Source organism: Scyliorhinus torazame, chromosome 1, assembly GCF_047496885.1.
Source record: "Scyliorhinus torazame isolate Kashiwa2021f chromosome 1, sScyTor2.1, whole genome shotgun sequence".
NCBI classification, from domain to species: domain Eukaryota; kingdom Metazoa; phylum Chordata; class Chondrichthyes; order Carcharhiniformes; family Scyliorhinidae; genus Scyliorhinus; species Scyliorhinus torazame.
In genome coordinates, this window is record NC_092707.1 from 194,599,817 (window position 1) to 194,614,992 (window position 15,176).

Genomic DNA, 15,176 nt, shown 5'->3' on the forward strand with positions numbered 1-15,176 from the left:
GCTCTTCAGTCTTTTAGAACACCTCATTCTGGAATTATTTTCATAATTTCAAGTCCTGCAGGACAAAGGACCACATGTGCCACTTCACAGTTTGGTTTGGCTGGAAGTGATAATAAAAGGCAGATTGTGGTGCAACTACCCCCTTCAACATCCATCCACCTGTCACCCTCTAAGTAGATTAGTATTCTCACTGATACTCAAATTGTGGAGCGTAAATCAGGTGTCAAGGGGCAGGTTAACTTCAAAATGTCGTTTAGTGACACTTTTCAGGACTACTCATTTATCCTGATTCTAGTACGTGGTGTGAATGGCCCCTTATTATTAACACGTCTTGGAAATATCTCATTTTTGCCATCCCTCAATGCCAGTGGAAAAGTTAACTGTTTGGATGATAGTTTGAGGCTGTGCATAATGCCAGGGATAACTGTAAGGGAATTAGAAGGTGCAAACCGAATCAAAACGTTCAGCGTAGCTCATAAAGTGCAAAAGAGCACAAGCTGTTTGTTATCTGAATTCAGAAATTGAATTACTTCAACTTAATTTGCAGTATTTGTCATGCTTGATAGTATTTGCCACTGCTGTAGTCTGTTTATTTGATGTTGAGGTTTTTCTGTTTATCTGAAGATGATACCGCGTGACCCCGTGCAGCATTTTCCCGAGAAGACAGATTGGGCGGAATTCTCCGGTCACCGACGCCGAAATCGCCTTCACTGATCGGCCGGACAATACCCGTTTCTGACCAAATCGGGGGCGGCACCGCTTTTGCAATGCTCCGCCCCCTCCAAAGCAGCGTATCGCTGCCTCAGGACATGCCCTGAAGCCCACCCCCCGATGCTCCGCCCCCAACTGGCCGAGTTCCCGACACAGTCCAGCGCCGCCACAGTCGGGGGAGGGCTGATCCACGGGCAGGGGGGACTTTGTCAGGGGCTGGGGCACTGTTGGGGGTGGTCCGGGGCTCATGAGCCAGCCAAAGGGGGGCACCATTTTGCAGGCCGGGTCCGCGAGCAGCCGGCGCCATGTTGCACGGCGCGGCAGTGCGCGACCGCGGACCCGCCAATTCTCCGGGCCATATTGGCAGCTAGAGTCGCGTGCCCTTCACTGCCGTCATGCTAACCCCCAGTCAAACGAAGGATCGGTGGCCGTTTTACGCTGAATTTTCAGTCGTAAAACGCCACCGTTCCCACGCTGGCGTGGGGACACAGCCTCAAAATCGGACAATCCAGCACATTGAATCAAAGTAGAATTACGGATTCTCCCCTTCAGACCATGAATACATTTATAGAGAAAACTTGTACATTTTTTTCCCGGCTACGCATTATAGTCATCACAATTCACCTCAGTAGTGTTACATCTGTGCTACCTATGTTAAACTATCTAAACCAGAGATCACTATGCATCAATCTGGTCCCAAGGTAATAACAGGGAGAGAATTAGAGAGAGAGTTAACAGGAACAGTAGTGAGTCACAAGGACATTGCGTGTAATAGATCAATGCCACAAACCAGGTACTGAGCACATGATCCAACTGACATTTGAGTAGCACAAGTTTGGATGCACCAGTTTTAAGAATGATATTAAATAGAAGCCACAGTTCAGCTGGAGATAAAAGATCCTTGACACTGTTCACAGAGTAGCTGCAAGTTCCCTAGTCTTAGACAACACCAGTGGAGAAGGGTTAATTAGTAATTCATCCATGGCCATGAAAACTGCTGGACTGTCGAGGGAAGGCCATCTGCTCTTTGCCTACATCATTTCAACATTGTTTGACCGACTCTTAATGTCGTTTGAAGTAATTTTGAAAGTCACTGAGTTGTAAATGGAATTGTGAGGTTTGTAACCTATGAGGGATACTAGGGATGGACAATAAATGTTGCCTTGCCAACATTCTGCTTAACCCAAGAACAAATTTTGAAAATGCTTTTGTGGGATCTTTTTATGACAGATTGGCTTCCATGTTTGGCAAATATCATCAGTGACAATGCTTCAAATGTAATTAATTAGTCATGAAGCCTTTTGGGGCATCATGAAGAGGTAAAAAGATGCTATAAAGTACAAGTTTCTCCTTTATTACACAGTGGCAATGAAGCTTAAGGATTTATCAATGACCTGCAAATTCACAAATACATTACTGTCTTAGAATATCTTCCAAATTGAATTATTTTTATATAATTAAACAGCAATAATTCTCAATTTTTGTTAAAGAGAAAAAATGGTCAAATGTGTCATCTGTTGCTTGGTATCTGAATGTGAATCGGACGTTGTGGTTCAAGTCAAATCTAGGTCCAGTGTGTGTTTTTTTTACATTTTTCTTTTAAATTTCCAATTAAGGAGCAATTTAGAGTGGCCAATCCACCTACCCTGCAAATCTTTGGGTTGTAGGGGTAAGACCAATGCAGACATGGGGAAAATGTGCAAACTCCACATGGACAGTGAACTGGACCCGGGTCATCGGAGCTCTGAGGCAGAAGTACTAACTACTGCACCACTGTGCCGCCCTCCTCCATTGTTTGTCAATGAGGTTTTATTGTTACCGTGCTTTGTTATCTTACCATGCATTGGTGAGGTTTCGCAGATACAATGATGCGCTTGAGATAATCGGTACATAGTTGCTCTTGAAACTATTTGTTAAGGACTATTTCCAAGACTTCATCATAGTTACATGGTTTCCAAGATACAGCATGCTCTGGGTCACCTTTTGATCATCTGGCCCATGATGCCACACTTACATCATTAATATCATCTTGGTCTCATTAACAGAGCCATTAATCAATTACTTTCCACAGTGCAATGGAGAGAGATGTTGGGGGGTATTTTCTGCCCTCGTTTTTGGTGGGTGGGAACTGTGGAGGAGGCAGAGAATCAATGGGGAGTCTCAAAATAACTTTTATCCTGGTGGGATTTCCCCATTCGACTGACCCTGCTTCCTGCCAGTGACATTACAGGGCTTCCTTCATGCAATGAAGGGAACCTTATTTGAATACATATTAATGTAATTAGCAGTCCTCCCCACTGTAACATCCCCCCATGTAGGAAAGTCCTACCCGGGCAGCATGATGTCACGTCATCAGGGCTTACAACAGGTTTTTTAAAAGCGGGAAACTGGTAAACAGACTCGCTGGGAGCGAACGTTGGAACTGCGCCAGGGGAAAAAGGCTCTTGCCTGGGCAGTACCAGGGGGCACTGCTAGGAGGGGATGGTCCTTGGGGGAGATGCCGGGGGTTCCATGTCCGTGAAGGGACGGTGGTTGTTCCTTCATTCTATTTTTATCTTTCTGACATCAGTAGGCCCTTTCAAGAGACAAAGGGGCGTATTTCTCTGTTCTGAGACTGAGTGTTAATGCCAACGGAGACTCTGTGCAGATTTACAATAGAAAAACCAGTCCCACACCTGGACCGATTCCGCTACCTTTGACGGGCTAGCACCAGTGCCACATGGAACATAATCGATTCCAATGTAAAACGGTGCGGGATTCGCTGGGTCCGTGATCGACACTCAGGAGGCTGACAAGCTGTAGCCGCACATACACATTACACTCCCCACACACACTTATCCCAGCCAAAAATACAACACTGGTTGTGCTGGGGCGTGCCCATACATCTGATGGGTCATCTGGGGCCTGAGGGCACCTAGGGGGGTGCCCTGGAGGGACACCTATACAGCCAGTGGCACCAGGTTCAAAGCGGGCTGTTAGCAGTGTGCGCAGCTGCATGGCTGCCTTGCCGGCTGCAGCAATGGTGCTCTCTGCCTGTCCACCCCGACACGGCAGCACACTTCCTGGCCACTGACCACTACTCCTCCCAGAAGCTCCCTGGCAATGGCACAACTGTCAGCAAACTATGGTTATGTTGGACACTTTCCATACCCCCTCTCTCTCCCTCAGCAGCCGTGCCAGTTTCACGATTTTTAAAAGCACAAGTGAACCACGCTGTCGGTAACCGGGCCCATTGGAGGCGGAGACTCACGGAGGCCCCGGAGAATACTGGGTCAGGCCCGCTAATGATATGCAAACGGTGCCTACCTTACGTGCGGAGTGAAACGCATTGACGCCGTTTTTGAGGTGACAGGGAATCACGATTTTGCCGTCGGAAGGTATTCTCCGTCCAATCGCATTTCCCGATTTCGGCATCGGCTAACAGGAAATCCCGCCCAAGGTGTTTGAAAGGCCAGGCTCATTCAGAGCCCACCCTGCCAGTGTTACGAAGTGGGACCCGTCTCCTAAATTGCCTATGTGTCAAAATATCTGGCAGGAAAAGGCTGCAGTGGAACAGGAGGGCAATACACCGCTTTTCCCAACTGAGTTGACACCTAAGTCAAAAAATGAGAAAATTCCACCCTTTGTCTTTCAAATGATATTTTAAACCAAGACCCAGTCTATCCCCTCATGTGGACACAAAAGCTCCCAGGTTATTATTTCAATGCACTTCATGGAGTTACCCCTGGTGACCTGGCCAATATTTATCCCTCAATTAACATTGCTAAAACAGATTATCTGATTCTATCACACTGCTGTTTATGGGAACTTACTGTGCACAAATTGCTTGCCTTGTTTCTGACATTACAAGAGTGACTAAAATACCAAAGTACTTTATTAGCTGTGAAGTGCTTTGGGAAGTCCTAAGGTTAAGATAGGTCTATACAATTGTAACATGTTTTTTCTTTTTCAATAACTATTCCAGTTAAAGGTTAAAGCAGAACATCACTGCATCAATATGGGCCAGTATGACACCTGACCCTTTAATTGCCTCCCCATGCAATTTGAGTGTGTTGGCACTTACACACCATCATGCATTCCAACCTCTTCCCCAATGTTGGGGAATGTGCATTTAATGATCTCTGCAGCGCTCTCAGGTATTGCTGTTGCATAATGCTCAATTGTGAATCATTACACTGAGAGAAATTTCTAAGCTTGGTGTTGATACTTTTGACAGTTGTTAGGAAAATGAATTAAGGGATTTTAATTTTGTATTGGTGAACATTAGAAATAAGGGGCGGGATTCTCCCACCCCCCGCCGGGTCGGAGAATCGCCGGGGGGACGGGGACGGCGTGAATCCCGCCCCCGCCGGCCGCCGAATTCTCCGGCACCGAAAATTCGGCAGGAGCGGGAATCGCGCTGCGCCGGTCGGCGGGCCCCCCCCACTCCGGGGATTCTCCGGCCCACAACGGGCCAAAGTCCCGCTTCTGTCATGCCAGTCCCGCTGGCGTGAATCAAACCATCTACCTTACCGGCGGGACTAGGCGACGCTGGCGGGGTCCGGGTTCCTGGGGGGGCGCGGGGCGATCTTGCCCCGTGGGGTGCCCCCCACGGTGGCCTGGTCCGTGATAGGGGCCCACCGATCCACGGGCGGGCCTGTGCCGTGGGGGCACTCTTTTCCCTCCGCCTCGGCCACAGCCTCCGTGATGGCCGACGACGTAAGAGACACCTCCCCCCTGCGAATGCGCGGGGATGACGTCAGCTGACGCTCCCGCGCATGCGCGGACTTTCGCCGGCCGGCGAAGTCCTTTCGGCCCCGACTGGCGTGGTGCCAAAGGCCTTTCCCACCAGTCGGAACGCACAAACCACTCCGGCGCAGGGCTAGCCCCTCAAGGTGAGGGCGTGGCCCTAAAGGTGCGGAAAAACCGCAGCATTGGGGCAGCCCGATGCCGGAGTGGTTCACGCCACTCCATCCCGCTGGGACCCCTCGCCCCACCGGGCACGGGAGAATCCCGGCCATGGAAAGTGATCAAATGGCCTTGTCATGCCCGACTCGGTGACACGACAAGGCCATTAAATCTTTGCGACGTTCCAAACACCTTGTAAGATCTCTCAGGAGACGTTGCAATCTGGATTTCGCCCTCACTGGGTGAGATCCAAATTAACATATTTAAATGAACTATTAGGCTCATTTAAATGTCTACGCCCGATTCTGCCGAGGCCCATAAACTAACGCCCGTGCTTGGGAGACATCATCATGGGCTGCTTAGCACTGGTCCACACACCACCTGTGGTGTCTCCAAGGCCATCGGAGGCTTCCCGGTGGTTGGGCTAGGGACAAGATGGCATCCTAGCATTACTGCTGGCAGGCACCTTGGTACTGGCAGCCTGTTACCTTTGCACAGCCACCTAAGTCCCCTGCAGTACCACCTTGGTACCCTGTCAGGCTGGGAGGGGCACTGCAAGGGTACCAGGTTGGCTTTGGGGGGGGTGGGGGAGGGATTTGCAGGCTGAGGTGGGGTGTCCAAGGGGGATCAAGAGATCGGGGTGGCATTTAAAAATGGTGCCCGATTTCTTCCTGCACTGGCGAGCTGAGATCATCCGTGAAGGAAGTGAGGTAATTGCGGCCTCGGCGGTGCGTTCCTCGTTGAGGCCAAAACAATCGACAGAGTCCCGTTTGATGATGGGGTCATTCATGGTGCTGCAGGTGCTGAGAAAGACCCTGCTCTAGCCGCCCAAAACGAGACTCTGTTTTTGTGCGTTAAATCGCACCCAAGGTATAGTTTCAAGTCAGTTTAATTTAACGTTTCTACTGCTTGAAGGGTAAAATCCAACATTAGACTCATGTTGGACTAAGATGTTTATATATGTGAGGGTTGGTTTCAAATCTGTGCTTAGAGAGTGCTACGATGTTAGGGGTAAATAAACCAGCAGTGGTTGCTCAGCACTGGGGCCTTGAAGGTAGCAAAACTTTTAAGTTTTTGTTTAGTTAATTTGAAGTAGTTGGTGATAGGTAGTGAGAGAGAAGGTAGCTCTCGCAGCTCTGCTGGAAGCAGTTGGTTTTAAAAGGCTAAAGAAAGAACATCTCCCTCAGCTTTCCTCAAAGAAATGTCACACTGTGGAGAAATGGTTAAGAAACCAGATGCCAGAAATCTAAAACCCAGACAGTTAAGGAAACTAGAGAAATGAGGAGACGTTTCCAAAAAGTCTGGAGTTAGAACAAAGGAAACTAGAAACCAGGACAGATTACTGTTCAGTGAAGTCACAAGAGAGTTGAAAAGACATTGGATTGTGAGAGGCCAGAACAATATCTGCAGTAGTGTTAAGGTTTGTGAGAAATTATTGGAGTTTGGGAAACATTATTTGAAATAATTGTGGAGTTCGATGGTTAGATCTCGGAGTTTGTGTAAAAGCTTTTAAGACAAAGGAAATCTGAAGGGAGAGGTGTAGAACCTGAAATTGGAACTTTGATGAAAGCAATGGAGGGAAAGCACAATTTAAAAGAAGATTTTAAAATTTGACAGTTGAAAGCGGAATTTGAAATCACTCATATGGAAGCTCAGTGAGACAAGCTGGTTCATGGTGCAAGAAACACTTGGTAGGATTTTGAGGACAAACCCACAGATATTCACTCGGGTTCAGAGAGGAAAGTGTCTGACCACAGCCATCTTGTGTTCTTAAAAGGGACTGTGTATGTTAATTCGACAATTGTAGTTTAAGATGTACTTTGTAATCTGTGTCAATCTTAAAATCTGTATGTAATTGTTAAATTAAGGGGGGAGTAAAGAAGTATTGTACAATAACCGACCGTTTCATGTTTAGAGTCATAGATGTTTGCAGCATGGAAACAGGCGCTTCGGCCCAGCTTGTCCATGCCACCCAGTTTTTATCACTAAGTTAGTCCTACTTGCCAGCATTTAGCCCATATCGCTCTATACTCATCCTGCCCATGTAACTGTCTAACTGTTTGTTGGAAATAATTGTGCCTACCTCTACCACTGCCTCTGGCAGCTCATTCCAGATGCTCACCACCCTCTGTGTGACAGAATTTCCTCTCTGGTCTCTTTTGTATTTCTCCCCTCTCACTTTAAAACTGTACGAAGTCTTACAACACCAGGTTAAAGTCAACAGGTTTGTTTCGATGTCACTAGCTTTCGGAGTGCTGCTCCTTCCTCAGATTTCACCTGAGGAAGGAGCAGCGCTCCGAAAGCTAGTGACATCGAAACAAACCTGTTGGACTTTAACCTGGTGTTGTAAGACTTCATACTGTGCTCACCCCAGTCCAACGCCGGCATCTCCACATCATGGCTACCATCGACACCTTTAAAACTGTGCCCTCTAGTTCAAGATTCCTCTTTCTTTGGGAAAAGATGTTGACTCTCTACCTTATCTTTGCTCCTCATTATTTTATGCACCTCTATAAGAACCCCCTGAACCTCCTATGCTCCAGGGAAAAAGGTCCCAGTCTATCCAGCCTATCCAGCCCCTCCTTATAACTCAGACCACCAAGTCCTGGTAGCATCCTCTTCTGCAGTTTAACAATATCCTTCCTTTATTGGGTGACCAGAACTGGACACAATATTCCATGTGTGGTCTTACCAATATCTTGTACACTTTCAACAAGATGTCCCAACTCCTGTATTCAATATTCTGACCAATAACATCTTGCATGCTGAATGCCTTCTTCATCATCCTGTCCATCTGCGACTCCACCTTCAAGGAGCTATGAACCTGTACCCCTAGATCCTTTTGTTCTGTAACTCTCCCAAATTCTCTCCCGTTAACTGAGTAGGTCCTGCCCTGATTTGACCTACCAAAATGTATCACCTCACATTTATCCAAATTAAACTTCATCTGCCATTCATTGGCCCACTGGCCCAATTGGTCAAGATCCTATTGCAATATTATATAACCTTCTTCACTGTCCACTATGCTACCAATCTTGGTGTCATCTGCAATCTTATGAACCATGCCTCCTACATTCTCATCCAAATCATTAATATATATAACAAATAACAGTGGATCCAGCACCGAACCCTGAGACAAAACTCTGATCACAGGCCTCCAGTTTGAAAAACAACCACCCTTTGGCATCGGTCGCAAGCCAATTTTGTATCCAACTGGTTACATCACATGGCTATAAAACAAAAAAGAGTGGCTAAGGTAAATATTGGTCCTTTAGAGGATGAGAACAGAGATTTAATAATGGGAGATGAGGAAATGGCTGAGGAACTGAACAGATTTTTTGGGTCGGTCTTCACAGTGGAAGACACAAATAACATGCCAGTGACTGATGGAAATGAGGCTATGACAGGTGAGAACCTTGAGATGATTGTCATCACGAAGGATGTAGTGATGGACAAGCTAATGGGGCTAAAGGTAGACAAGTCTCCTGGCCCTGATGGAATGCATCCCAGAGTGCTAAAAGAGATGGCTAGGGAAATTGCAAATGCACTCGTGATAATTTACCAAAATTTACTAGACTCTGGGGTGGTCCCAGCGGATTGGAAATTAGCAAACGTGACACCACTGTTTAAAAAAGGAAGTAGGCAGAAAGCAGGTAATTATTGGCCAGTTATCTTAACTTCGGTAGTAGGGGAGATGCTGGAATCTATCATCAAGGAAGAAATAGCGAGGCATCTGGATGGAAATTGTCCCATTGGGCAGATACGGCATTGGTTCATAAAGGGCAGGTCGTGCCCAACTAATTTAGTGGAATTTTTTGAGGACATAATCAGTGCGGTAGATAACGGGGAGCCAATGGATGTGGTATATCTGGATTTCTAGAAAGCTTTTGACAAGGTGCCACACAAAAGGCTGCTGCATATGATAAAGATGCATGGCATTGAGGGTAAAGTAGTAGCTTGGATTGGCTAATTAATAGAAAGAAAAGAGTGGGGATTAATGGGTGTTTCTCTGGTTGACAATCAGTAGCTAGTGGTGTCCCTCAGGGATAAATGTTGGGTCCACAATTGTTCACAATTTACATAGATGATTTGGAGTTGGGGACCAAGTGCAATGTGTCCAATTTTGCAGATGACACTAAGATGAGTGGTGAAGCAAAAAGTGCAGAGGATAGCGGAAGTCTGCAGAGGGATTTGGGTAGGTTAAGTGAATGGGCTAGGGTCTGGCAGATGGAATACAATGTTGACAAATGTGAGGTTACCCATTTTGGTAGGAATAATAGCAAAAGGGATTATTATTTAAATGATAAAATATTTAAACATGCTGCTGTGCAGAGAGACCTGGGTGTGCTCGTGCATGAGTAGCAAAAAGTTGGTCTACAGGTGCAACAGGTGATTAAGAAGGCAAATGGAGTTTTGTCCTTCATTGCTAGAGGAATGGAGTTTAAGACTAGGGAGGTTATGCTGCAATTGTATAAGGTATTAGTGGGGCCACACCTGGAGTATTGTGTTCAGTTTTGGTCTCCTTACCTGACAAAGGACGTACTGGCACTGGAGGGTGTGCAGAGGAGATTCACTAGGTTAATCCCAGAGCTGAAGGGGTTGGATTACGAGGCGAGGTTCAGTAGACTGTGACTGTACTCGTTGGAATTTAGAAGGATGCAGGGGGTGCAGTGGGGGGGGGGGGGGGGGTGGATCTTATAGAAACATATAAAATTATGAAGGGAATAGATAGGATAAATGCGGGCAGGTTGTTTCCACTGGCTGGTGAAAGCAGAACTAGCGGGCGTAGCCTCAAAATAAGTAGATTTAGGACTGAGCTTAGGAGGAACTTCTTCACCCAAAGGGTTGTGAATCTATGGAATTCCTTGCCCAGTGAAGCAGTAGAGGCTCCTTCATTATTAAGATAAAGATAGATAGTTTTTTGAAGAATAAAGGGATTAAGGGTTATGGTGTTCGGGCCAGAAAGTGGAGCTGAGTCCACAAAAGATCAGCCATGATCTCATTGAATGGCAGAGCAGGCCCGAGGGGCCAGATGGCCTACTCCTGCTCCTTGTTCTTATGTTCTTATCACGCTGGATTCCATGAGATTTAACCTTTTGCAACAACCTACCATGCGGAACCTTGTCAAAAGCCTTGCTAAAGTCCATGTAGACATCAAAGGCCTTGCTAAAGTCCTTGCTAAAGTCCATGTAGACAATTTAATAAATTATGTTTTCTTGTTGTTAAAACTAACTGGCAGCCCTGTGACTTTATTCCTCCATGTTTTATTTAAAATAATAAAAGTTACGGGGCAAGATTCTCTAGCCTCCCCACGGCATGTTTCAAGTGGCAGGAGGCAGCCTGCCGTTGGCTGGTGGCGGGATCTTCTGGTCCCACTGCTGTCAATGGGATTCCCTATTGAATCCACCCCATGCCACAGGGAATCCCACAGCAGGGTTGTGTTGTTAGCAGACCGGAGGATTCCCCCAGTGTGAACAGCCGGAAGATCTCATCCATGGTCTTTGAACCAGGGTTCCATTCTGCGATTTTTCCATCCAGTCATAACATCAACTGGAATCGTAATACAGTGGTTGAATGAGCACACTTTTTGTAAATGCAGGGAGGAAAATAAAAAGCTGAATCTTTACTTCTTATCCCTGCCCATCAGCAAGAACCTTTCACTGAATTCAAAGGGTTCTGACAGACGCTATCCCACTAATGCCTCGATTTAAACAGAAAGGAGGGATCTGTAAATGGCCATCTCTGATGCACAATTGTCACAGTGGATTAACAATACACCCACTTATTGCTGTCAGTCAAACAGAGCGCAATGAATAAAGTAAATGTTTCCTTCAGCAACCTTGGAACTGAATTAGATCCCGCGAGTCAATTTAGCATCTTTTGTCACAAAAGACTCCAAATCAGGCAAAAGGAATACAAATAATTTTTAAAATGTAAAAGATTCAAAGTTGCGGCTTTATTCAGATTCTGCTCTACAAATAATCGAGACACATCAGTGCTTTGAATGTTCTTCCCTGTATCCAACCTTTTAAAGTTTCAGTTTGTGGTTACATAATCCACATAAAAGAGGTGTTATTGTTGAACATTGATAAATCTTGAGTTGCAACAGCTCGTGAGAGCATTTTTGCAGAGAAGGTGATTGATCCAGGAGCCAGAGTGGTTAGAATATGAAACTCACTGCTGCATGAAGCAGCTGAGGTAAGTAGTATAGATGTAGCATAAATGCACTTCAGCAGAGAAACTAAATGAATGCATGATAAAGAAAGAAACAGAAGGACATGCTGATAGAGTTAGATGAAATAGGGTGGGAAAAGGCTTGAGGCATAAACATTGGTTGGCCTGCTTTGGGCTGTAAATTCAATGTGATGAATTTGGCGATTCAGATTAAATTGCATTGTTCCTGTTTATGGCATTGCGTTCAGGCACATTATCCAGTCTCTATTCTCTCTATTTTTCCCCCTACACCCCTCTCATCTCTGCATGCACATTCTTGGCTCAGGACAAGGTCGCACACAGTCCTCCAGGAATCCTTCAATTGCTTTCCAACCAGCAATTGGATTTTTACAATTAGATTTTTATTAGTCGGTTTTTGTGCTCGTTAGGAGCACCAGCCGTGATGAAGAGCAATAAATCGGCTATTCATTGTGTGCTTCAAATAGGAAGAATTAGAGGCAGAGTAAAGTTCCCTCAGCAAAGAGCAACCTGTGGCATGTGAGATTAGACTCATTCTCAACCAGTTGGGCAAATATATAGTTCATTGTGGGCAAGATCTTTTATGACTGTTAAGTTGGTTGATCATATTATTTGTCACAAGTGAAGCCATGTTTCCCACGCCATGTTCATAGTTCTCCATCTGTGATACTCCTTAATGTTTTGTTGAATAAGGGTTTCCACTGGGTAAAAGCCCACAATATATAGGCTTGTTGGAGGGGATTGCCCAGTTGCACACATTACAATTTACTATGGGTCAGGAGAGAACATTTCTGTTGAATATGTGAATAAGTTTGAATGAAAAAAGAAGTCATTTTGAGTTGCATTTTCAGAAACATCGAAACAAAAATGAAATGCATTTTGCTTGTGTCAGGGTGATACTGATGGACTCAGTTACATAAATAAGCTTTGCATGTCTCAAGAGCAAGGAACACTTTACCTAGGCTCTTTTGTCCCATCTGTTTAGCAAGCTGGGTTCAAAGTAAAGGAGATTAGAAATGTAAATAAATGCTTAAACTAATTTGCGCATTTACATCCTATCAATATACATGAAAATAATACTTCCAGTTCTAAACAGATTGTGTTTTAAGAATAACTGTAATTTTGACATTTCTGTGCTCCTTTAATCTTAACGAATCGCACAGTTTTCTCAGAGACAGTGTTTACATGTTATGAAATGTGTAGTTTTCTTAATGTTATCATGTTCGAAACCCAATATCAAGCCTACTGTCAGCCAGAAGAGGAAACTAATTACAGATTTGAAAGAAACAACAAATGTTTTGAATTGTTGTGTTTGGTTTATTATCTTTGCCTTTCCAGGACATTTACAAATGACTAAATTATAGATAATGAAATGGAGACACAGTAATTAAATGTGTTAATTCCAAATCAAATATAATAAATATGAATAGATAGGGCAAATTTGAATGTGAGCCAATTAGTTGCATGCACGACACAGTGGTTAGCACTGTGGCCTACGGCGCTGAGGACCCAGGTTCGACTCCCAGCCCTGGGTCACTATCCGTGTGGAGTTTACACAAACTCCCCGTGTCTGTGTGGGTTTCACCCCCACATGCCAAAGATGTGTGAGGTAGGTGGATTGGCCATGCTAAATTGCCCCTTAATTGGAAAAAAATAATTGGGGACTCTAACTTTTTTTTTAAATCCGTACATTTATTCAATTTGTTTAGTGTTCCAAAGATACTAAAGGAAACCTAGGGGCAAGATGATCGAGACTGTCCCCTCGCCTTATCTTCTCGTACCTTTTGACTGTAGGAACTGATTTACAGTCTCACAACAGACTTTCCTCCTAACTCAGCTCCAGGAATTCCCCAGTTAAGTCAAACTACAGGTTATTCTTCCACAGTCGCTGAAACCCGACTATTATTCTATGTCTGCCATAGTCTAAAAAGAATTAGTCAAATGTTGAGTTCCTAAGCAAACGATAATAGTAAGACTATTGTAATCACTGATTGACCTTTCTTTAAAATTGAAAAGCGGACAATGATATGGAACTTGATTCTGAAAATACTTGTGAAAAGAAAGGATTGGCAGGACATTGAAACAAAATTTCATGTATTTTCTTGCTCTAAATCTTTGACGTTTCGACGAATGCAACACCGAGGGCGACCTGCCAGTAATGCGATTAAAGCACACAAATGTGTCATGTCCTCCAACACGCTTTCTGCCACACGTGAGTGTGGTTGGAATGTGGAACTTGTTACCGCATGAAGTACTTCAGGTGAATAGCAGGGATGGGTTTGAGGGGAAGCTAGGGAAGTACGTGAGAGAAAAGGAAATGGAAGTAAGTACACGAGGACAGGGCGAGATCAAGTCGGTGGGAGGAGGTTCAAATGGAACATAAGCAACAGCCTACATGAGTTGGGCTAGATGTCTTGTTTCTCTCCTGTAAACTCTTTGTAGTACTGTGAAAGTTTCCTCTCATAAGTAATCTACTTATGGGTCATTACAGATATACCAATCGTTTCATTTTCTCAAAAATGCAAAAAAGAGTCTCCATCCAGAACAGTAACCAGTCTTTTCCCACAGATGTTGACTGACCTGCTCACAAGTTCCAACATTTTCTGTTTTTTTGTCGGGTTTTTCATGCTTGCAGTTTTCCTCTTCATTGTTTACTTACTCTTTCACGCTTCCTGTGTAGGTTCAGCCCTTATGAATGGTATGATGCTCATCCATGTAACCCTGGATCGGATGTTGTGGAAAACAACTTCACCCTGTTGAATAGCTTCTGGTTTGGCATGGGAGCTCTCATGCAGCAAGGTAAGATATTTTTTACTCTTTCTTTCTTCTCCCCCCCACCCTCTCTCTCTCTCTCCTGAATTGAGAGGGACTTCCAATTGTCCATCAGCTGTAATCTGCTTCTTACCGACTATTATTCTATGTATGCCGTAGTCAAAAATGAATTAGCAAAACGTTGAGTTCTTAGGCAAAAGGTAATAGTAAGACTATTGTGATCGCTAATTGACCTTTCTTTAAAATTGAAAAGCAGACACTGATATAGAACTTGATTTTGAAAATACTTGTGAGAAGAAAGGATTGGCAGGTCATTGAAACAAAGTTTCATGTATTTTCATAACATTGAGCACAACTGAGCAATGATGAACAAGACATCGGGTCTTGCATCATTGCAAACAGGCTAATAACAGTAAATTTCTGCTTCATGTGAGAACACAACCTCAGGCCCTTTAAGACTGAGATGAGGAGGAATACCTTCACTTAGAATGTGGGAAATCCTTTGAATTCTCTACCCCAGAGAGCTATTGAAGCTCAATTATTGAGACTGTTCAAGACTGAAATTGGTACATTTCTGGACACTAATGCCATCAAGGGATGTGGAGATAGTGTGG

The 15,176-nt window shown here is 44.7% G+C and overlaps 1 protein-coding gene across 1 annotated transcript in view; it reads left to right on the forward strand.

Annotated features, from left to right (window-relative positions):
- Positions 1–15,176, forward strand: part of LOC140418302 (glutamate receptor ionotropic, kainate 3-like) — a 727,178-nt gene that overhangs the window by 574,062 nt on the left and 137,940 nt on the right. The window contains exon 12 of the mRNA XM_072501774.1: positions 14,471–14,589. Within this exon, the coding sequence (XP_072357875.1) occupies positions 14,471–14,589 (119 nt within the window). The remainder of the gene's footprint in view (positions 1–14,470; positions 14,590–15,176) is intronic.